Below are 23,768 nucleotides of genomic sequence, written 5' to 3' on the forward strand. Positions count from 1 at the left end.
TGCATGTGGATGACTGCGAGCAGGGCCTCCTCGCCCGTTTCCGAACTCCCACTGGCGAACCCTCTCCTTTACCTTTGACCTCCAGGCGGACTTGGTTTTCAGCTTTGCCCAGGATGTTGGTGGCGACACAGGTGTAGATGCCCTGGTCCTCTTTGCGGATCATCTTAATTTCCAGACTGCCATTCTCATAAACATGGTAGTTGCCACCATCCAGGTTGCTTCCTTGCCCATTCTTAAACCTCACAACAGAGCAGCAGAACACACAGCATCCTGAGACAGGACCAGCCCAAGGGCAGGGGCAGGGGCAGCAGCCAATCAAGAGAGACCGTGGGGGCTGTGGAAGGAGCCCCATGCTAGGAGTCTGGAGCCCTGAGCCTCAGAGGGTCTGCCTCTAACCACCAGGTGGCCCTGGCAAGCCTCCATCCCTCTCTAGATCTCTGTTTCCCATTCTGTACAATGAGGGGGTTGATCCAGATGATCTGCCAACTTCCTCCCAGCTTTGACTCTTTAAGATTCCTAGGTCTTGCTGAACACCTACTATGGGCCAGATGGGAAGGAGAAGATGAGACAAGTGACTCCTGCTGTGGAAGGCCTGGTCTCCTGGAACTTACCATCGCAGAGTGGGGATGGGAGACCCAAAGAAAGGGCAGTCCAGCCGCGTCCGGTTGTAAAGAATCACTCGAATGAGCTGGTTCCGAGGCGACAGCATCCGAGGCGGGACATCTGAAATTCCCAGACAACCGATCTCGAGTACTGAGTCTAACTCTTCCATTTCTTCCCCCTCAGTCTCACCTCTGCATGCCTTCTACTTACAGCAGCTTCCCAAGCACTGAGGCACCTTCCCCTATCAAACTTCCCTCCTTCAGGAAGCCCCTAGGGATGAGGTGGGGAAGGAGAAGCTTACTCCTTCCTCTGCCCTCAACCTACCCTACATTGAAATCCAGCTTTTGCAAAGGGTCTCCCCAAATTATCCAGCAGGTTCTGTAGCTGCCCCACCACAGCCCTAAGGCATTTCCTAGCTACCCCTCCCACCACCCTCTCCCTGCCCAAGGGGTGCAGCAAATATACTCGGAACCATTTCCCACCGTGAGATCCAGCTGCAAACCCAGGGGAAGTCGACGTGGATACAGCAAGGAGATGGGACAGTCCCACTCTATCTCATCAGGGGAGGGAGAAGACTAAGATTGACTGCTCTGATGGAATTAACTGTCTGCTTATCCAGCTTTGTGAATTTTAAGTCCTCCATCCCTCTTACAAAATTTTTCCCGTCTCCATGTTTCCACTCTCCACCATCTTCTTACCTCACCCAGCTTGGCCAATCCCCGGAGAAGAAAGTGTGCCCCATGACATAACCAAGCCCGGGGGAGACTGCACAGTAGTGGGGAGGAGGGGGAGACAGGCTGCGAAGGGCACACTCACCCAGCACACTGACGAAGGCGTTGGCCAGCAGGTAGCCATGCTCGTTGGAGGTGTTGCACTGGTACACGGCCCTGCTGCTGATCTGGGTGTCCCGGAAGATGATGGTGTCTCCGGCCACCTCACGGTTTGGGTTCGGTGGTGCCGCTACAGACAAGAAAGAGAAGTTCCTGATGAGAGATAGGAAGGGCAGGGTGAAGGGCACTTGGGGCTCTGGCCAGGGCTCCCAGGAACAACTGGGGTGCTGTGGGGAGCACCAGATGACAGGGCTTCTGGCCTCGCCACTGCTGGGCTGTGTGTGACCTTCAGCCCTTCTCTGAACCTGTGGGGTTTATTTCTAATCTAGTCTAGAGTATGGAATATGAATTCTTGTTCAACCTACATACCCATTGGGCAGGTGTGGTTGAAAGCATTAGCTTTGGAAACAGAAAGCAGTTTGGGTTCTAACCACATCACTTACTACCAGCATCACTCAATCTCTGTGAGCTTCAGTTTCCTTGTCTGCAGAATGGGAATAACAGATCACCTCTTGGTGTTTTTGTGAAGATAACCTGAGATTTTATGCATGTACAAAGTGATGAACAGAAGGTCTAACACATACTGTTATTACCATTTGAATCAAGTGTGCATATATTTAAATGTGTTTTGAAAAGGACAAAGCAATATACAATAGACAGAACCTACCACCCTCCCATCCTCTAAAGAGAGCATGCTCCAAACATTCACAAAGTTAAACCCATAAGCCAAAGCCTCTTGAAAACGGCGTGAGTCCTTATATTTGCCTAAGCTCACAGCTCCTCCCCAAAAATGTGTCCTAAACTGAGAGAGGATATTCTTGCCCACAGTTCTAGTACTGCTGGCTTGGGATGCAGAGAGCAGAGGCTGGAGAGGGCTAGGGTCTTTGTTCTGCCCACACTTCACTCTGGGATCTGGGGTAAATCAACAAACCTTTCCGGGCCTCATTTCCTTCATCTGTAAGATGGGAAGAATCACTTCTACTTTCCCCTACTCTAAGGAAGGCTAAGATAAGAGAACAACGATGAGGTGTAAAACCAAAGAATTGCCACTTTTCTCATCTTTAACCACTAGAAAGTGACTTTCTTCCTAAGATTTCTGGACTAGGAAGCTGATGACTTAGCTTACAAAACGCATTCAAGATCACTCAGACCTGCAGGGGAAGTCAGCGGAGGATGCAGGAGTCGCCCTGCAGGCGCCACTCCACAGACAGCCAGTCTGAGCCCAGAACCGGGGAATCAGCAGATGGGAAAGAAAGACAAGGTTAGCATTCTTATCATCCATGCCCGGCTCACCAGTCAGTGAAAAGGGGCCAAGGAAGGCAGTGCCAGCAACTTGTACATCTCCTTGCCTGGCAAATTCTCGTGCAACCAATTTTCCTCCCAGTCACTTCCCTTACATGTTCCCTGGGGAGAGTGACAGGTGACCTTTCCAGGGCTGAGGCTCAGTTGCAAGTCCTGGGCTGCCTTTATTGAATGGTGCTATAAAGTTTAGCACAATTGCCTGCCTTACCCCCAAAGTCCTATTAAGATGGAGAGAACTGCAGAAGGCAGGCAGTGTTCATATCTCTGCTTGTAGCTGGGGGAGTAACATTTGCTGGGGATAACTAGGTTCAGTACTAGCTGGTGCAGTTGTATTGCAGACTCACGGCAACCCAGAGCTTCACCACTTCCTAGCCATGCGATTTTGGACAACTCACTGCACTGACGAGAACCTTATTTCCTCACCTTAAATGTTTGAGAGTAAGCAACAACAGGGGTGCAGCATCTAGCACAGAATGTGGCACACAATAAATATCTAAAAAGGTAAATTCTTACCCTCTCCTCTACCTGTGTCCCCCCTTCTCCACTTGCTTCTACCAGCTGCTGTTCTTGAGTTAGATTCTGAGTTCTTGCCATCTACGTTTTCCCCATTTGGCTGACACCATTGTTTACATTTCCTCTGACCACTTAGAGAAAGTAAGGACAGGACATTTTGAAAAGCAAATGCAATCAGAGAGTCTATGACGTGAAAACTTGACCAAGGCCACTGATTATAAGGGGCCTTGGAGTCATCTACTCCACCCACCTGGGCAGGACTAAATGTCCCCAAAGTCTAAGCTTACTCAATAAACTGCACCTGTGCATCTGCTCTTCTGGGGCAGTTCTTCCTCATATCTAACCATAATATTTCACATCATTGTACAACCCTGCTTCTTCTTTTGCCCTCAGCAGAGAGCAGAACTTGAGTAACCAACAATGGGGTTACTGAACTCTCCTCTACCTTCCAAGCCCCAGAGCTGTCACTCAGAGCCCAACCCCCAAGAGATGCAGCCACAGTCCCCAGGTCATCAACTGGGCTTCTTCAGGGGAAGAAAGCAGAGATTTAAAAAACCCCAAGACAGCAGAAATCCCTTAAGCATGGGAATATGACCACAGAGTTCCAGGCTTCCTGTTCTGTAACACAAAGAGAGGGTAGGCTTCTCGGGATGTCCAAAAAGATGGGCAACTGAGAAGCAGCCACCAGTGGGCTTCTCTTTTCCTGAACTTCTAGTGTGACCAACGCTGGCACAGTGACAGGAATCTGAAGCCTTTGATAGCAGAGAGATGAGAGTCAGATAGGACAACAGCTCGCTACTTACATTGCAAAGGTTCCCCATTCACCATCCACTGGACAGTGGGTTTGGGGTTTCCGTTGGCTCGACACACCAGTCTCCCATCCTCGCCAGGAGCCAGGATAAGGTTCTTGGGTTCATCCAGCCAGTAGGGAGCAGCTGGAAGACAAGACAGGCACAGGCAGGGGAGTTAGATGGCATGGGACAGGCAGAAGAAACCAAGCAGTCTCCCTCTAGTGTGGCAGGAGCCCCTGAGTCCCAGCACCAGGCGCTCACCACCTGCCCCAGGGCTTGTCCTCACAGGGATAACTTGGTCCAGCCTGTATCTGGCTGGCTTGGCTGCACAGATGCTGATCTATTTTGAGTTCACAGAACAATAGTTCTAAACTGGGGCTGCTCATTAGAATCCCCTGAAGAGCTTTTTTAAAAAAAGGGACGCTAGGACCTGTCTCAGACCTACTAAATCAGAATCTTCACAGGAGGCCTGGGTGCAAATGCTTTTCGAGGTCACTAGTGTCTGCGGTGTGCATCCGATGGCTCCACTGCCAGGGAAGGTGGTAAAGCGGGCACCGTGCTGGTCCCTCTGGATCTGTGTTTTGCAAGATCAGACCCTTTAGGAAAAGTCTTATATTCATTCCTTTATGCACGGAACTTTGGTTAGAGTAGTTTTTTTTTTTTTTTTTAGATGGAGTCTCGCTCTGTCTCCCAGGCTGGAGTGTAGGGGCGCGATCTCAGCTCACTGCAACCTCCACCTCCCAGGTTCAAGCAATTCTCCTGCCTCAGTCTTCCGAGTAGTTGGGATTACAGGCACACCCTACCATGCCCAGCTAATTTTTGTAATTTTAGTAGAGATGGGGTTTCACCATGTTGGCCAGGATGGTCTTGATCTCCTGATCTCGTGATCTGCCTGCCTCGGCCTCCCAAAGTGCTGGGATTACAGATGTGAGGCACCGCACCTGGCTAGAGCAGTTCTTAGCTGGCCACCTCATTCAATTGATTGGACAATTTTGTGAATATGTGGAAATGTGGGTTTTTCTGAGAAGTGAGCCTTTCAGATCAGATTCTTAAAGATCTTGATACCCAACCCCCACCCCCTAAAGTCTAAGAACTCCCTAATTTGTGTATGGTGCTGAAACCAAGGTCACAAGATCAATCGACCATGTGCTAAGAAAGTTCCTGTACTCTGGTCTCAGACATCATCATCTCAACCATCCGTGCAGTCCCAGGCCAAACAGTGACCAGTGCAGCCTGCCACACATGGCTGGGACCCATGGCAACATGCGCTCTGGTGCCTGCAATCACTCAGGTGGGCCCTCTTTGCTTTGGGGGTTAGGAAGGGATTTTAAAAAATAATTTTGGCCATAAGCACTCCCCAGTTTTAAAAAGCAGCACAGCATCATGCACAGGTACACAGACAGCACGGGCTCACGCGACACATCACGAACGGGAATGCAAAACGAAAGGAAAAAAGAAGGCTCTGGGAATGATTCAAATGGGCCGTGGGAGGAAATTCACCTGCTGAGGGAGCGTTGGCACCAAGGAGAGTTGGGTGATGGTCAGGGTGGATCTCCTTCCCTTAATACCCTCTGCCCCATGCACGGGCATGCACACACCCTCTCACGTCCAGTGAGTGACACCATCCATAGCAGATCGCCATAGCCACTGGCCAGTGGGCTGGAAGTCTCCCCCACTCACTCTGTCCCCAACCACCCTCAGAGGGAAGGGTGGGCATGGTGTTCAGGGTTGGCAAAATAATCAGAATGAGAAATACACACAACGTACCCTTTACTCTCACCGAGATCGTGTGCCGGATGCTGCCCATCTTGTTGGAGGCCAGGCAGAAATATTCCCCGGAGTCTTCCTCAGAGACATTGGTGATACGCAGGGCCTTATTAAAGTTCTCAAACTTGGCCTTGTCAGATGGGAGGTCCCCACCTTTCTTGTACCATGCGATGTCTGGTGTTGGGCTAGGAGAGGCGCCAAGCAGGAAACAAAGAAGTTATCACTAAACATGGCCCTTCTCCTCTTCTATAGAGCTGGGGACACCCAGGTGGCCTAAAAGTATACTTGGGCCCAGGGGATGCATGTCCTCTAAGAGCTGATCTTTCCTGTACAGAGGAGGATGCTCAGCCACAGAGAACCTGAAGGTTTAGCTAACGTCCCGCGAGATTCTAACGCATATACGGGATGCCTAATCACCTTTCCTCATTATCCAAAACAGAGATGGCCAGAATGGGATGGAGATGACTATGGTTTGCAACACCCTGCTCACTAGGGCCTGTTTGCTTCTCTTTACGCTGTGCTACTGGTATGCACTAAATGTGGCATTAACAAGATCATGAACAAGCTCCCATCCCCATCCTCCTGGAGGGTGGCTAGAAGAGGGGCTGCAAACTGCACATACACCCCGGAGGCGATGCATTCCAGCAGGAGGTCCATGCCACGAAGCACCATCTGGCTGCTCGCAGTGCCCTGGGGATACATGAAGCTGGGTGTTCTTTCTGCAACTCCTCGGGCTGAAACAGGAGAGAACAAACTCCTGTGAGCCTCCTTCCAGAAGGCAGACCCCGCTAGGCCAATGCTGTCAGGCTAGAAAGAAATGGCATCACCGCCCCTGCCGGATCCTCCCAGCTGAAACCACCCCAAGGACTTGGGCCTCATTAAGTGAGGTGTGTTAGGAAGCTCAGGGCTCCTTAGCCCCACCAGCATGAGGGAGAGGAGCTCTAGGTTCTGAAAGGATCTGCCTGGAGGAGCCCAGCTTCCCTCAGGTTCAGGGAATCTCCCCTTCCCTGAAACGGGGAGGGGCTGTTTGAGCAGTGCGAGATCTACTCCCGAGCAGCTTGTGTTGGGATCCCAGAGGCCACTGTGTGGCCCCCAGAGCAGGCCATCTCAGCAGCGGTCCTTCTCCCCAGGCAGGGATCTGGAAGCAGAGAAGGCATGTACTGGGGCCACAGGACAGACAACCTGCTCTTTGGGATCCTGAAAACAAGGTGCTGGGATGGAGTCACAAAGCCTGCACAAACAATCAGAAATGCAGGGGGAGTTATTAATGGCTTAGCAAAGACATGGAGAGAATTAATGAGCAGAGATGACAGGAAATCACTCTGGGGCCAAGACCATTCTGCCTCCTCACTAATGACTTGGGAAGACGGCTAGGGAGGGGAATAGTAATTACATGTGAGTTGCTTGGGGAGGGGGTGAGAGAAAAGTGGCTGCCAAGTTGGAGGAGGTGATCTATAATTCAACTAGGCCGGAACAGTCATGGGTCTGAAATCAATGAGATTCATACTGGTCTTGAAGGCCAGGTGGCTCGCAGAGATTGGCATTTTCAGGATGGTTGTTTCTCTGTAGAAGGGTTGTGCCAGCATGGATCCACCCATGACAGAGTGAATCCCACCTTCCCGGAGCCTCACCTCTTCCCCCAGAGCTCTTCGTATAGCTCTAGGGGAATGGGTAAGATGGAAGGGAAAAGAATAAGAATTTTCCATCCGGAAACCCCAAGGCAAAAGGGAAACTGGAGGAAGTACCCCCTGGCCAAGGTGTACGATCATACACAAGAATGGCTATAAACAAAAATAGAAGCTGAGTCCACCCATGGGTTTAACGGAGTCTTAGACTCAGCTGGACAAGGGAGAGGTGGAGGGAAGGCAGGGCTGCCAGGAGCTGGGAGGCCTCAGAGACGCCTGGGGTGAGGATGAAGACGGTTGTCCAGGGTTTAATGGGTGAATCGGTGCTGGTAGAGTGAGGACAGAGTGCGGGGGCACTTTATCCCCATGTAACTGGTGCTTCCTAAAGGAGCTTGCTGGGTTCGCTGGGGCCTGGCTGCACCAGGGGGGCTCCTGTTCTGGGGCACTCAACTCTCTCCCTTGGTACCAGTGGAGTGCAATTCATAGAGTTTGCTTCTATTTTATCTTTTTGTCAAAAGAAGAAAGGATGAAACATGTGCAGAGGGTAACTAGGCTGATGGTACAATACACAGTATACAGCAAATGCTCAACAAAGGTTTATGAGGGGAATGGATTGAAGGGGAAGAAGAGAACAAAAAATAAGGCAGCAATTTAACTCATATTATTTCTCTTTCTGTAGATGCCTCATCTGTCCCACCAGCACACACATTACAATAGTGACTACTGAAGGGGTTAATCCATTATGTGGTTAATTGGTTATCATCTATATCTATAACTCTTGTAGCATCCAATTCTCAGTACCAAGGAAGCCTGACACCAACAGCTTCCTCCCGCCCACCGTCACGGAATCACCAAAACAACCAAGACACAGGGGCACTATGAGGAAAGGAGATTCTAGGGCAGAAGGCTCTGTTGTCAGGTTGGTGAATCCGTCGAGAGCTGGGAACCCTGGGATTATGTGGAAGAGATCCCAGCTCAGTCATCATACTCCTTCCACACCGGGACGAAATCTGCAGAAACCAATCTGTGACCCTATGGACATTTAATTTACACCATAACATGTGACACCACGAGCACACACAACCCAGCAAAGCAATAATGATGGGAAGGAGGAAAATTTAGCACAGAGTCCCGCTGTGGGTGCCTTGACATGCTGTAACTGTCACTATAAAAAGGTTATAGCAATATTGCGTTTGTAGGATGTGGGCTAGCAACAATAGAATTATCCTAAAGAAAGAGAAGCTACTGGAAAAAAGCCAAAGTTCAAAAAAAGGGAAGAGCATCCTAAAAGCCAGAGGTCATAATCAGCGTCATCATTCAGTGAATGTTTGCTAGGGACCATGCACTGTGCTGACAGCTCCAACCACACCACCATTTATGCTTAATCCTCACAGCAAACCTGGAGGGTTGTATCCCCATTTTCAGCAGAGGCAACTGAGGCTCAGTGAAGTCAACAGACTTGCCCAAGGTTACAAGCTAGTTATGTTTTTGATTACGTGCCATTTAGCACCAAAAACTTGTGCTTTCCACCCACTGTACATTGCCTCTCTGTCTAAAGATGGGCATCCCACTTGTTCCTACTTCTGACAGTCAGCTTCAGGAATATCTTTCTTATTCAAACCAAAGAAAACTCAAGGGCAAAAGAGGTAAAGGAGAAAGATATTTTTGCCTTGGTGAGGTGCTCTGGTGAAACTCTTCCACTATGTTTTACTATTCTCACTATCTCAGCTAAGATCCCATCTCTCCTCAGTGGCTATTAAAAAACTCAGGCCCAAGGTGGAGAAAAAGAAGCTGAGGAGGGAATTCAGCAGCTCTGAAGGCACCTCAGTTGGATTCTTAAAGGCATGGAAACTTGAAGAAGATCTGGGGGACACGATATCATTAAGGAATGAGATGGATGGCCCTAAAGGAAAGGTTATGAAGAAATACAGTCAATTGCAGCAGGAGGAACTCATATGAAAATTTAGGAAGGATAATATAGCTGGTGGCTTTGAGAGCCACTGTTCTCAAAGAGGGTGCCTAATTTCCTTCCCTGCAGAAGTAGAGACAGGAAAACTCTAAGACAACAGTGATTACTAGATGAAACTCTAAATGGTGGCAGATGACTGTCTCATCTTATCATGGGACACCCTCTTTCATCATGGAGGCAGGGGTCCCTGGAGAGTATTAGTTATTCGCCCTGATCTTCAGAGTGGGGTCTGCCCTAATGCCTGATCAAACTCAGAGTTCATACGCTAAAGCTCATATCTGTGTGGATTCAGGAAGAGCTTCCCTCACAGGCCCATTTGACTTCTTGCCCAGGGACAGCCAGTCCTCTCCTGCTCTCCTAAGCTGTGGCTCAGAGTGGGCTCATGGGTTTCTGGGGGAATATGGTCAGCGAGCAGACAACAGATGACAATGCCTTGATCATGCTGGCCTTAAAGGTCCAATGAAAAACGCCTCTTGATCATCTCTTTGGAGGAAACACCAAGACTGCTGACAATCTTAGTTGCCCCCCTCTGTCAAGTGCTATGTGTTAACAGGACAAGATAGTTCAATGAATCAGACGTATCTGAGGACCTCTGCCAAAAACAGCTTTTAGGAGCATCTGGATCCTACATCCAGACCACTTTGCTGCTTTTGATTCTCAGAATTGAGAACCAGAGACTCATGGGGCCAGATTCTTGGCATCTCATCCACCTCTCTCACTCTAGGAATGGCTGACCAAACAACCCCAGAAGATAGGAAAAACTCTTTGTCTAGTAATATTTGATACCTTTCAGTGCCAGGAAATTTCTCCTGTAAGTCTAACCCAAATCCCATATGCCGTAGTTGGAACTTTTCTTCTTATGCAGTTCTCAGCACAGCTGAGGATCTGAACAGCTTTTGTCTCTCTGGTCTGCCCTACAATTTCTCCCTCTATGGTACTTTCTTCCTATAATTGCGCCTGCTTTTCTCCCCCTTGGCTTCTCTTTAAGTTCTCTGTGTCCTTCTTAATTTCAGAAACATAGAAGAACTATCCAGGATACAGTCAACACTAAACCATTCCCTTTAAAACCAATAATGGGTAACATTTGTTAAGTATCGAGAATGTGCCCAACACATACTAGGAACCATAAGCACATTATCCTGTTTAATCTTCACAACAATCCTATGAGACAGGTAATATATCCATTTGGCAGATGAGAACATTAAAGTTCTGAGACTAAATGACTTACCCAGCATCACTCAATGGTATGTCCCGGACCTTGGATTTAATTCAAGGCAGTCTACCTCAGAGCACACACTCTTAACCACCTCCTTAATCTTCTCACCTGGGTGAACCCTAAGTGGTAAGTTACAATCTCAGACCAGATTCTCCTGCCACTCAGCAGGTCAGGGGGCACCTGGCAACGTTCAGAGGATACCAATCCACTCTAGAAATCACTAAAACAAAATAGAAGTATGGTGTAGCCCTCCTGCTACAAAAGGGACATGCCATATTTCAGAGCCAAACAGATGCACTGGGCACTTTTCACCAAGTCTCTCTGTCCAGATGCCTGCACTCCAGAAAGAAGTCATCCTCCTTCCTTCCTTTTCCCTTTGATATCTTGCTAGAAGCATCAGCCTAGCTGCCTTGTGTTCAAAATATGTCTCCCTTTGACTTTATATCCTTTCCAGCAGCTTCATACTTGGGTCAACTCCATCCTACCCTGGATTGAGGACAAGGGGTCAATCTCCACATAAACTCTTGTAAGCTTTGCTTGTTTCCTAGTCCTGGATGGGTCTCATAACTCCCACTCATTCTCGTGCAAGAATAGTTTCATCAACGGTCACAAACTGGTTTAGGTGACCAGAATCACTCGAACTTATTCCACTGATGAAACAACTCTATGCGTATGTTGCCTGCATGACTTATCTTACATAAAGTGAGGAACTTAGACCAGATGGTCTCTAAGGGACCTTCTGGCTCTGATACACTCTGGCTTACAGAATACTTCCTATAACAGATTACCTGGAATCTAATTTAGAACAAGGCCCATTCCATACCAGGGCTCCGGGGCTCTTAACACAATAGTGGAGATGGCCCCATTATCTTGAAAACAAACAATGCTTAGAATCCAACAAAGGTCCCCTGATTCCTTGGGTAGTAAATCTCTTTGGCAGGATCTCAGTGTGGTTCTAGCTGCTTGGTGCCAAGTTAGAGCCTTTGCCTCTCTCCCTGACTCCCGCTCCCTCATCCCATCCCCTACTCCAGTCACTCATCATCCTTTATATTAGCACATCGCAGTGCAGACACTTCCTATCTGTTTCAGCCCACAGTGATGTCCCTTGGAGACCTGCAGCCTCAGCTTCTGAGGCATAACTAATGATGGGGGCCAGCTGCCTCACCAGAGCCAGCAAATGATGGTGCCTCTGGCTGCTCAGGGAAAATAACACATATTTGAGCCATGGTGAGGGGTAACTCAGGTGTGGAAACAGCCAATTACCTTATTAATCAGACTGAGCAACCAGCTGTGTGATGAGTTAGAACCATGCCTCACTGTAATTGTTCCACATCTCGCAAGTGTGGACTGGTGGGCAGTGGATTTGCATACACTACCAGAGGAGGGGAGAGGCCCAGGTGAGAGGGTACAGTGGATGGTTTCACCTCATTTATACTCATCTTGAAAGAGAACTCAGAGCTGGGCTCTTACTCCTATTGCCCAGATGGATTTTAAAGAGACATGGGACCTTGCTGTGAAATGGTACTCCCAGTAACTAAGGTGAGATTACAACGCAGGCAATTCCTATCTAGACACATAAGAGTTAACTGAACATACTAACAAGCTTTCTGTGTTCTTTCAACTACCAATAGGAACCAGACTTCCTGTTTCCTCTTCACTATGGAACTCACCTATTCTAAGATATTCTCCATCCGTCCATCCCTGATTCCTAAGCTTCTACTTTTCAGTAAAAGTTTCTGCTTTTCAAGAAGTTTTTTTGAAGTCCTACCCTGGTTTGAACAACTTGTTGAGAATTCAGCAACTTCAGGCATGCCTGTTAGAGGAGACCACACCACCAGGTGGGCCACCTCAAACCCCCACACTGCCTCCTGGCAGGCAGCCTTCTGGAGGTGTCACCTTGGCACCCTGGCTGGGCCAGCTGCCACCCAGCAGGAGTTAATGACGTGGTATCAGTCAAGTTAGGCAAACTGGGGTTAGCACAGGCAAGGTTACTCCCAAGGTTACCGCTGCGACTCACCACTGTACATGTCAGGGTGGTTTCTTAAGGACGAGTCATTATAAGGGTGGTCTGTAATAAACAAAAGAGGGTGAGCAAACAGGAGGCCACGGAGAAGTCACAGAGGCATAAACGGGGAGAGAAAAAACAAATGCAAAGCCACAAAAACAACCGAGGAGGGCAGCAGTGGTCTTTTGCAAAGGAAAGACACGGCATATTTGGAAAGGCAACACGCTCAGTGAAGAACAAGCAACACAAAACAGCCCACAAAAGGAGAAAAAAAAAGGTTAAATCCTGCAAAAGAAGGCAATAATAAAATAATGTTTTTTTTTAAATTAAAGAAATTAGGTTTGAACTTTAATTATTTGGTCCTGCTATATTTTCAAACAAATGAGAGAAGGATTAGTGGTGTCCTGTAGCCGTCTTTTGAACAACTCCTTCTTATCAAAATCCTCAGTTCCCAGGACTCTGGGTCAGGCCAGCTCTTGGAGCAGCTAAAGAGAAAGGAGTGTTAGTGAGCTCCGGGGAAGAGCAAAGTCCTGCCTGGGCAGAAGCTAAGCTGCAGGGGGTTGGCGGTAAATGGGAGGAGATCATTGACCAAAAGAGTGGGGCCAAGGGGCCCTGGCCACATCCAGCAACATGTGTCACTGGAGTCTGACCAGGTGGGTACCACTATGATCTTGGAGATGTCTCTGTTGGCAGAAAGCCCTCCTTGTAAGAGGATGCCGGGAGTGGTTCAGTGAGGTGGGGAGAGCATCCCTGAGGTTCAGGCTTTAGAATTTAGAAATGGAGCTTGGGACAGGAGAAAGTGCAAGCTGTGAGTTCTACACTTCAGACTAGGAAAGTCCTGCTGAACATTCTGGAGGTTCGAAGCTCTCTAGACTATGCAGGATTGAAGACATTCCTTATGGAGCAAGATCAGTAGCTTCAGTTCCAATGTTAGGTAATTCAAACTTGTGGCATTTACTCCTTAGTGAGAAAGACATTTCAGAAGAGGACGCATCATCACGCCAGTGGCCTAAAGGAGCTTTTCCCTCTCTACCTCCGGTCCCTCCCAGCGACTGGGTCCAAACTGTGACAGTACTAAAAGGGGGTGGGGTGCAGCTGACTGGAAGCCAAGCAGATGGCCCTGAGGAGCTCAGAACACGATCCAACTGCCTGAGGGACAACAGGGGCTCTGCCAAAACATTTGCATATTTGACGACAGATCCAATCCCATTACAACTAGTTGCAAGAGGTATGAGAGTCCTTTTCTGGGACTGGCATTGCATTGCATCCCAAATCTGCTTACCACCTGGTAGGAAGATTTTCATTATTCAAAACTCTCTCGTAAGATGGGGTTTGTTATAAAGACCCAGCCTGTTTGGGAAGTCTGCTTGGATCCATCTGGAGCTAAAGGCAGGAACTAATCCACAATGCAACGAAGAGATGGGCTGGCCCAAGGGCAGGTTGGGGCTGCAGCTGGTCTCGGAAGGCAACTCTGTTCCTCCCCTGGGGGTGGACGGTGGCAAACACAGATGACACAGCCCTTCCTTCATGCTCCCATGTCACCAGGTGAAATGCAACCTCTCTCTCTCCAGAGAAGTAGCCCACCCCCAGAACTGACCTCATGGTTTGTGAATTCTGGAGCACATGTGAGAAATTCAGAGAAACTTATTTGACTGCTCCAAGAAGGTCATTTAGACATCAGGGGGAAGAAGGGGTGTGCTCTGGTGTCTGCCTCAGGGAGGACCCTCCTCGCTTACCACAGTTGCCTCTTACTGCATCAGGAGGCACCCAGCACCTGTTACAGCATGGGCAAAGTGGGATGGGCCCAGCTTTGTAGCCCAACTCCACTGCTTATCTTTGACTGCATCCCAGGTTTTAAAAATGATTTCAGATTACCCAGTATTTTGCATTACATACCATTGTCAACTTCCTTCAGTGCAGGTAATAAAAATGGGACATGATAAGATTTATTTCTTCCCAAATGGGCAAACTGTGACAGGAGCGCCTGGTGAGAATAGGGCCTTTGAAGCGGCCCCTGCCTGACTGCTTTGCCTCCAACCCCAGACCTGGTTCTGAAGGTACAAGAGAAAGCCTGTGTCCTCTCCAGACAGGAAAGTAGAGAGAGCACCACTGTGCTATTTTAAGCAACTGTGCCCAATTCTGGGCTGGCTCAGATGCCCAGAACTTGCTCCTAGCCAGAGCTGCCCCTGGGAGAACTCCAGGAAGCTGCTGGGGCTCTGTTCCAATCACCTAGGGGGTTTCTCGCCATTCAGAGGAAAGAGTTTTCAGTGGAATAGAGGACCCAGAAATGAAGCATTAACACACATTCCTTACTTTTTCTGGTAGAGAAAAGAGTGTTTCTGGAAAGTCCAACTTCAACATGTTGTTTAAATCTCTAACTGCAGAGGAAGTTAGTTAATTCTACAGAGGAAGACTCTTCACCACCTCAATCTCTTGGCCACTGCTCTACTCTGAGTGACAGTGATGGGCTCTGCCCAGGATGGCAGAAGGTCAACTGACTCAGTTCCAAAAGCAACAGGCTGACTTCCAGCATCATCCGGGCAGGGAGAGAGGGGACCTGGCGGTGATGCTGATGGCTGTCCAGTCTCAGCTCAGCGAGCATCTTATCTTGTTCTTGACATCCCTGCTCCTCCCCTTGCCAATGCTGTTAGTCCTGTCCTGACTGCTGAGGCCACTTCGAGGTCCTGGGCAGACCACACTGTCCTCCCCAGCCCAGCCAGTTGGCAGGACCAAAGAGACACTGCAGACAAACCAACTTTCTCCTCCAAGGGGTCTCCCTGGGCTCGGGTCAGGACTGAGAAAGCCAGGGACAGGGGAGCAAGCAGAGTGAAGCCAGGTCACCCTGCCAGTAACGCGAGGGGCTTGCTGCAGGTGTTAGGCAACCCTGCCGGCTACCACCTTTGGCAGCCCAGCACCAACGCAGATCAGTGCGTGGGGACACTGCAGAGGCAGGAGGCGGTGATTAGAGGGAGGCAGAATGGAGTTCCAAGACAGAACAGAGAGAGGGAAAAGAAGAAAGAACAAGAAAGAGGGAGGAGAAATAAAGAAGGAAGTGAAAAAGAAAAAGGAAGAAAATGAAAAGGTGAAAGAAAGAAAGAAAGAAAGAAAAAAAACCATGAGAAGGGGAAGAAAAAAGGAAGCTGCTTCCTTTTGGATCCACCTCTGTGCCATGGTGAAAATGGAGCATGGGGCTGTGTCAGCTCTCAGGACCACCTGCCTCCATCATCAGCAGGGACGGGGAGGAAGAAATAGAATGCTAATGGTCACACCCCCTACCTGTCCAGAATGAGAAGTGATGTCGCCCGAACCTCTCCTGACCCACATCCACCCGGGGAGCCATTGTCCACCACCTCTGCAGAGGCTCCAGGAAGCCAGGGTCAGCCTATTTTCTCTGACCTTTGCAAACTGCCAGCACCCACATGGTGATCTCTACTGGCCTCCCCGACAATCCTCACTGTCCAGAGCATCAAAAACAACACCCACAGCATGAGCCAGACTAAGGTCTATTCTTTGGGGGGCTCCTTTATGGAAGACGTGTTACAAATCCATGGTGTGCAGCAACATAGAGAACTTCCAACGTCCTGAGTGGGCTGAGACTTTGCAGCAAAAGCTCTAGGCTGCTTTGTCCTTGCCAAGAAGAACATTTCTGACTAAGCTTCTCTCTCTCCTCAAGGGAGAGCCACCAACGCAATAATGGGTCAGGAAATGCTGATTTGCTTTTGTACCAGTCAAACAGAATCAGGGAATAGAAATGAAAACAAATAAAACGAAAACATAAGCCTGCAACTTACAAACATAGCAATTCCATATGGTTCAGCATATACGTATTACAGAATCAAATACAATTTATTTTGGTGTCTCCACTAATTTTCATATTTTCTGCTATTTCTTGTAGAAATAAAGATACCCAAGCAATGAGAAGAAATAAAAGAAATAATCAAGCTGGGTCCGGAGAGGGGTTCTAGATGACCACTGGAAGCAGTGGTTCTCAGACTCTGGGGTGCACTTGAATTACCTGGAGGGCTCATAAAGAACAAAGAGGCTTAGGGCTGTTGAGGTGCAATAGGCTGGTTCTGGGTACGCTGCCAAGTTCTAAGGTGATTCTGATTCCCACCAGAATTTAAGAAGAATTGACTTAGGGTAGGACCAAGTTTAACTCAAGGTTTCACAATCAAGAGAGATCATTTAAGAGCAGCTGAAGTGGCTCAGGCACCATGAGTTGGAAGGATTTCTAGGTCAGCCTCAAGGAGAAGTCTCCCCCTAGACTCAGGTACCTAGGGCTGAGTGGGGTCAGTGGGCTTCTTTCCCTGGCCCACAGCCCCCGGGCAGGGGCCTGCACTTACTGGTGAGGACCTTGAGGGTGAAAGGGTTCTTCTGCTGGATGGTGTGGGTGAAGTGGAAGCGGGCGTTGCAACTGTAGTCGGTCTGCATGTCCTGCAGCATCACGTTGGAGAAGTACAGGTCTCCATTATGGCCCTGAGAGACACGTTTGTCTTGGGTGATGGGCTCCATGGCTATAAGAAAACAGAGGTACAGCAGCAGGTTAGTAGTAATAACAGTAATCATCACCACCGCAGTCCTGGCGACAGAATACTTTACAGAGGGTCAGGTGGCGACCAGGAGCTTGACATCACTTGGTCTAGTCCTCTCAACTCTGAAGTATGGCTTATTCCCATTTTACAGATCAGAAAGCAGAGGATGTAATACGTTCAGCATTGCAAAGGCAGAGAGGAGAGCAGGAGTTTAGATGTAGACCTGTCTGCCCACCATGTCCATCCTCTGTGGCCACACTTTTCTCTCTCCTATTCATGCCACAAAAGATCTCACTGGCTGTGGGGCCAGCAGAAGGAACACAAGCCTTCAGGTGTTCCCCAAGGCTCAAATTCTCAAGCTAGCAGCGAGAGCACTTTGAGGCCAGGGACCATGATCTGTTCATCTTATGCCCCAGCACCTGTCTTAGGACTCGGCATATAGGAGGCACTCAACTGTCTGCTGAATTAAATGAAATTGAACTTGGCCTTGCTGTATTTAGTAAAAATGTAATCATCAATTATAATGTATACCTTTGTTTTTTATCCCTAAGAAGAAAGCACTACTGTGGCACCAAGATGGCTGAATAGGAACAGCTCCAGCCTCCAGCTCCCAGCATGAGCGACACAGAAGACGGGTGATTTCTGCATTTCCAACTGAGGTACCAGGTTCATCTCATGGGGGTGTGTCGGACAGTGGGTGCAGCCCAACGAGCGAGAGCTGAAGCAGGGCGAGGCATCGCCTCACCCAGGAAGCGCAAGGGGGAAGGGAATTCCCTTTCCTAGCCAAGGGAAACTGTGACACACAACACCTGGAAAATCGGGTCACTCCCACCCTAATACTGTGCTTTACCAAGGGTCTTAGCAAATGGCACACCAGGAGATTATATCCCACGCCTGGCTCAGAGGGTCCCATGCCCACGGAGCCTCCCTCATTGCTAGGACAGTAGTCTGAGATCTAACTGCAAGGCAGCAGTGAGGCTGGGGGAGGGGTGCCCACCATTGCTGATGCTTAAGGAGGTAAACAAAGTGGCTGGGAAGCTCGAACTGGGTGGAAGCCTGCCTCTGTAGACTCCACCTCTGGGGACAGGGCATAGCCAAACAAAAGGAAGCAGAAACCTCTGCAGATGTAAATGTCCCTGTCTTACAGCTTTGAAGAGAGCAGTGGTTCTCCCAGCATGGAGTTTGAGATCTGAGAACGGACAGACTGCCTGCTCAAGTGGGTCCCTGACCCCTGAGTAGCCTAACTGGGAGACATCCCCCACTAGGGGCAGACTGACACCTCACACCTCACACGGCTGGGTACACCTCTGAGACAAAGCTTCCAGAGGAATGATCAGACAGCAACATTTGCTGTTCAGCAATATTCACTCTTCTGCAGCCTCCACTGCTGATACCCAGGCAAACAGGGTCTGGAGTGGACCTCAAGCAAACTCCAACAGATCTGCAGCTGAGGGTCCTGACTGTTAGAAGGAAAACTAACAAACAGAAAGGAAATCCACACCAAAACCCCATCTGTACATCACCATCATCAAAGACCAAAGGTAGATAAAACCACAAAGATGGGGAAAAAGCAGTGCAGAAAAGCTGAAAATTCTAAAAATCAGAGCACCTCTCCCCATCCAAAGGAACGCAGCTCCTCACCAGCAACGGAACAAAGCTGGACGGAGAATGACTTTGACGAGTTGAGAGAAGAAGGCTTCAGATGATCAAACTTCTCTGAGTTAAAGGAGGAAGTACAAACCCAGCGCAAAGAAACTAAAAACCTTGAAAAAAGATTTGACGAATGGCTAACTAGAATAACCAATGTAGAGAAGTCCTTAAATGACCTGATAGAGATGAAAACCATGACACGAGAACTACGTGACAAATGCACAAGCTTCAGTAACCGATTCAATCAACTGGAAGAAAGGTTATCAATGATTGAAGATCAAATGAATGAAATGAAGTGAGAAGAGAAGTTTAGAGAAAAAAGAGTAAAAAGAAATGAACAAAGCCTCCAAGAAATATGGGACTATGTGAAAAGACCAAATCTACATCTGATTGGTGTACCTGAAAGTGATGGGGAGAATGGAACCAAGTTGGAAAACACTCTGTAGGATATTAGCCAGGAGAACTTCCCCAACCTAGCAAGGCAGGCCAACATTCAAATTCAGGAAATACAGAGAACACCACAAAGATACTCCTCGAGAAGAGCAACTCCAAGACACATAATTGTCAGATTCACCAAAGTTCAAATGAAGGAAAAAATGTTAAGGGCAGCCAGAGAGAAAGGTCGGGTTACCCACAAAGGGAAGCCCATCAGACTAACAGCAGATCTCTCGGCAGAAATTCTGCAAGCCAGAAGAGAGTGGGGGCCAATATTCAACATTCTTAAAGAAAAGAATTTTCAACCCAGAATTTCATATCCAGCCAAACTAAGTTTCATAAGTGAAGGAGAAATAAAATCCTTTACAGACAAGCAAATGCTGAGAGATTTTGTCACCACCAGGCCTGCCCTACAAGAGCTCCTGAAGGAAGCACTAAACAGGGAAAGGAACAACCAGTACCAGCCATTGCAAAAACATGCCAAAACGTAAAGCCCATCAATGTTAGGAAGAAACTGCACCAACTAACAAGCAAAATAACCAGTTAACAGCATAATGACAGGATCAAGTTCACACATAACAATATTAACCTTAAATGTAAACAGGCTAAATGCTCCAATTAAAAGACACAGACTGGCAAATTGGATAAAGAGTCAAGACCCATCAGTGTGCTGTATTCAGGAGACCCATCTCACATGCAGAGACATACATAGGTCCAAAATAAAGGGTTGGAGGAAGATCTACCAAGCAAATGGAAAACAAAAAAAGGCAGGGGTTGCGATCCTAGCCTCTGATAAAACAGACTTTAAACCAACAAAGATCAAAAGAGACAAAGAAGGCCATTACATAATGGTAAAGGAATCAATTCAACAAGAAGAGCTAACTATCCTAAATATATATGCACCCAATACAGGAGCACCCAGATTCATAAGGTAAGTCCTTAGAGACTTACAAAGAGACTTAGACTCCCACACAATAATAATGGGAGACTTTAACACCCCACTGTCAACGTTAGACAGATCAACAGACAGAAAGTTAACAAGGATATCCAGGAATTGAACTCAACTCTGCACCAAGCAGACTTAATAGACAGCTACAGAACTCTCCACCCCAAATCAACAGAATACACATTCTTCTCAGCACCACATTGCACTTATTCCAAAACTGACCACATAGTTGGAAGTAAAGCACTCCTCAGCAAAAGTAAAAGAACAGAAATTATAACAAACTGTCTCTCAGACCACAGTGCAATCAAACTAGAACTCAGGATTAAGAAACTCAATCAAAACCACTCAACTACATGGAAACAGAACAACCTGCTCCTGAATGACTACTGGGTACATAATGAAACGAAGGCAGAAATAAAGATGTTATTTGAAACCAATGAGAACAAAGATACAACATACTAGAATCTCTGGGACACATTTAAAGCAATGTGTAGAGGGAAATTTATAGCACCAAATGCCCACAAAAGAAAGCAGGAAAGATCTAAAATTGACACCCTAACATCACAATTAAAAGAACTAGAGAAGCAAGAGCAAATGCATTCAAAAGCTAGCAGAAGGCAAGAAATAACTAAGTTCAGAGCAGAACTGAAGGAGATAGAGACACAAAAAACCCTTCAAAAAAATCAGTGAATCCAGTAGCTGGTTTTTTGAAAAGATCAACAAAATTGATAGACCGTTAGCAAGACTGATAAAGAAGAAAAGGAAAAGGAATCAAATAGACGCAATAAAAAATGATAAAGGGGATATCACCACTGACCCCACAGAAATACAAACTACCATCAGAAACTACTATAAATACCTCTATGCAAATAAACTAGAAAACCTAGAAGAAATGGATAAATTCCTGGACACATACACTCTCCCAAGACTAAACCAGGAAGAAGTTGAATCCCTGAATAGACCAATAACAGGCTCTGAAATTGAGGCAATAATTAATAGCCTACCAACCAAAAAAAGTTCAGGACCAGACGGATTCACAGCTGAATTCTACCAGAGGTACAAGGAGGAGCTGGTACCATTTCTTCTGAAACTATTCCAATCAGTGGAAAAAGAAGGAATCCTTCCTAACTCATTTTATGAGCCAACATCATCCCGATACCAAAGCCTGGCAGAGACATAACAAAAAAAGAGAACTTTAGACAAATATCCCTGATGAACATCGATGCAAAAATCCTCAATAAAATACTGGCAAACCGAATCCAGCAGCACATCAAAAAGCTTATCCACCATGATCAAGTGGGCCTCATCCCTGGGATGCAAGGCTGGTTCAGCATATGCAAATCAATAAACGTAATCCAGCATATAAACAGAACAAAAGACAAAAACCATGTGATTATCTAAACAGATGCAGAAAAGGCCTTTGACAAAATTCAACAGCCCTTCATGCTAAAAACTCTGAATAAATTCGGTATTGATGGAACGTATCTCAAAATAATAAGAGCTATTTATGACAAACCCACAGCCAATATCATACTGAACGGACAAAAACTGGAAGCATTCCCCTTGAAAACTGGCACAAGACAGGGATGCCCTCTCTCACCATTCCTATTCAACGTAGTGTTGGAAGTTCTGGCTAGGGCAATCAGGCAAGAGAAAGAAATAAAGGGTATTCAATTAGGAAAAGAGGAAGACAAATTGTCCCTGTTTGCAGATGACATGATTGTATATTTAGAAAACCCCATCATCTCAGCCCAAAATCTCCTTAAGCTGATAAGCAACTTCAGCAAAGTCTCAGGATACAAAATCAAGTGCAAAAATCACAAGCATTCTTATACACCAATAACAGATAAACAGAGAGCCAATTCATGAATGAACTCCCATTTACAATTGCTTCAAAGAGAATAAAATACCTAGGAATCCAACTTACAAGGGATGTGAAGGACCTCTTCAAGGAAAACTACAAAGCACTGCTCAATGAAATAAAAGAGGACACAAACAAATGGAAGAATATTCCATGCTCATGGATAGGAAGAATCAATATCATGAAAATGGCCATACTGCCCAAGGTAATTTATAGATTCAATGCCATCCCCACTAAGATACCAATGACTTTCTTCACAGAATTGGAAAAAAACTACTTTAAAGTTCATATGGAACCAAAAAAGAGCCCACATTGCCAAGACAATCCCAAGCCAAAAGAACAAAGCTGTAGGCATCATGCTACCTGACTTCAAACTATACTACAAGGCTATGGTAACCAAAACAGCATGGTACTGGTACCAAAACAGAGATACAGACCAACAGAACAGAACAGAGCTCTCAGAAATAATACCACACATCTACAACCATCTGATCTTTGACAAACCTGACAAAAACAAGAAATGGGGAAAGGATTCCCTATTTAATAAATGGTGCTGGGAAAATTGTCTAGCCATAATTAGAAAGCTGAAACTGAATCCCTTCCTTACACCTTATACAAAAATTAATTCAAGATGAATTAGAGACTTAAATGTTAGACCTAAAACCATAAAAACCCTAGAAGAAAACCTAGGCAATACCATTCAGGACATAGGTATGGGCAAGGACTTCATGTCTAAAACACCAAAAGCAATGGCAACAAAAGTCAAATTTGACAAACAGGATCTAATTAAACTAAAGAGCTTCTGCACAGCAAAAGAAACTACCATCAGAGTGAACAGGCAACCTACAGAATGGGAGAACATTTCTGCAATCTACTCATCTGACAAAGCGCTAATATCCAGAACCTACAAAGAACTCAAACAAATTTACAAGAAAAAAACAAACAATCCCATCAAAAAGTGGGCGAAGGATATGAAGAGACACTTCTCAAAAGAAGACATTTATGCAGCCAACAGACGCATGAAAAAATGCTCATCATCACCAGCCATCAGAGAAATGCAAACCAAAACCACAATGAGATACCATCTCACACCAGTTAGAATGGCGATCATTAAAAAGTCAGGAAACAATAGGTGCTGGAGAGGATGTGGAGAAATAGGAACACTTTTACACTGTTGGTGGGACTGTAAACTAATTCAACCATTGTGGAAGACAGTGTGGCGATTCCTCAAGGATCTAGAACTAGAAATACCATTTGACTCAGCCATTCCATTCCATTCCAAAGGATTATAAATCATGCTGCTATAAAGACACATGCACACGTATGTTTATTGCAGCACTATTCACAATAGCAAAGACATGGAACCAACACAAATGTCCATCAGTGACAGACTGGATTAAGAAAATGTGGCATGGCCGGGCGCGGTGGCTCAAGCCTGTAATCCCAGCACTTTGGGAGGCCGAGGCGGGTGGATCACGAGGTCAGGAGATCGAGACTATCCTGGCTAACATGGTGAAACCCCGTCTCTACTAAAAATACAAAAAACTAGCCGGGCGCGGTAGCGGGCGCCTGTAGTCCCAGCTACTTGGGAGGCTGAGGCGGGAGAATGGCGTGAACCCGGTGGGCGGAGCTTGCAGTGAGCCGAGATCGCGCCACTGCACTCCAGCCTGGGAGACACAGTGAGACTCCGTCTCAAAAAAAAAAAAAAAAAAAAAAAAAAAAA

General features: G+C 47.0%; 1 protein-coding gene across 6 annotated transcripts in view; it reads right to left on the minus strand.

The window, feature by feature from the left end:
* Positions 1-23,768, minus strand: part of NFASC (neurofascin) — a 200,596-nt gene that overhangs the window by 47,209 nt on the left and 129,619 nt on the right. For all 6 annotated transcript variants that reach the window (XM_025379880.1, XM_025379889.1, XM_025379896.1 and 3 more), the window contains 7 exons: positions 16,965-17,135; positions 6,429-6,540; positions 5,807-5,991; positions 4,052-4,183; positions 1,420-1,563; positions 612-723; positions 73-239 (listed from right to left, as the gene is read on the minus strand). In XM_025379880.1, the coding sequence (XP_025235665.1) occupies positions 73-239; positions 612-723; positions 1,420-1,563; positions 4,052-4,183; positions 5,807-5,991; positions 6,429-6,540; positions 16,965-17,135 (1,023 nt within the window). The remainder of the gene's footprint in view (positions 1-72; positions 240-611; positions 724-1,419; positions 1,564-4,051; positions 4,184-5,806; positions 5,992-6,428; positions 6,541-16,964; positions 17,136-23,768) is intronic.

Source organism: Theropithecus gelada, chromosome 1 (genome assembly GCF_003255815.1).
Source record: "Theropithecus gelada isolate Dixy chromosome 1, Tgel_1.0, whole genome shotgun sequence".
NCBI lineage: Eukaryota > Metazoa > Chordata > Mammalia > Primates > Cercopithecidae > Theropithecus > Theropithecus gelada.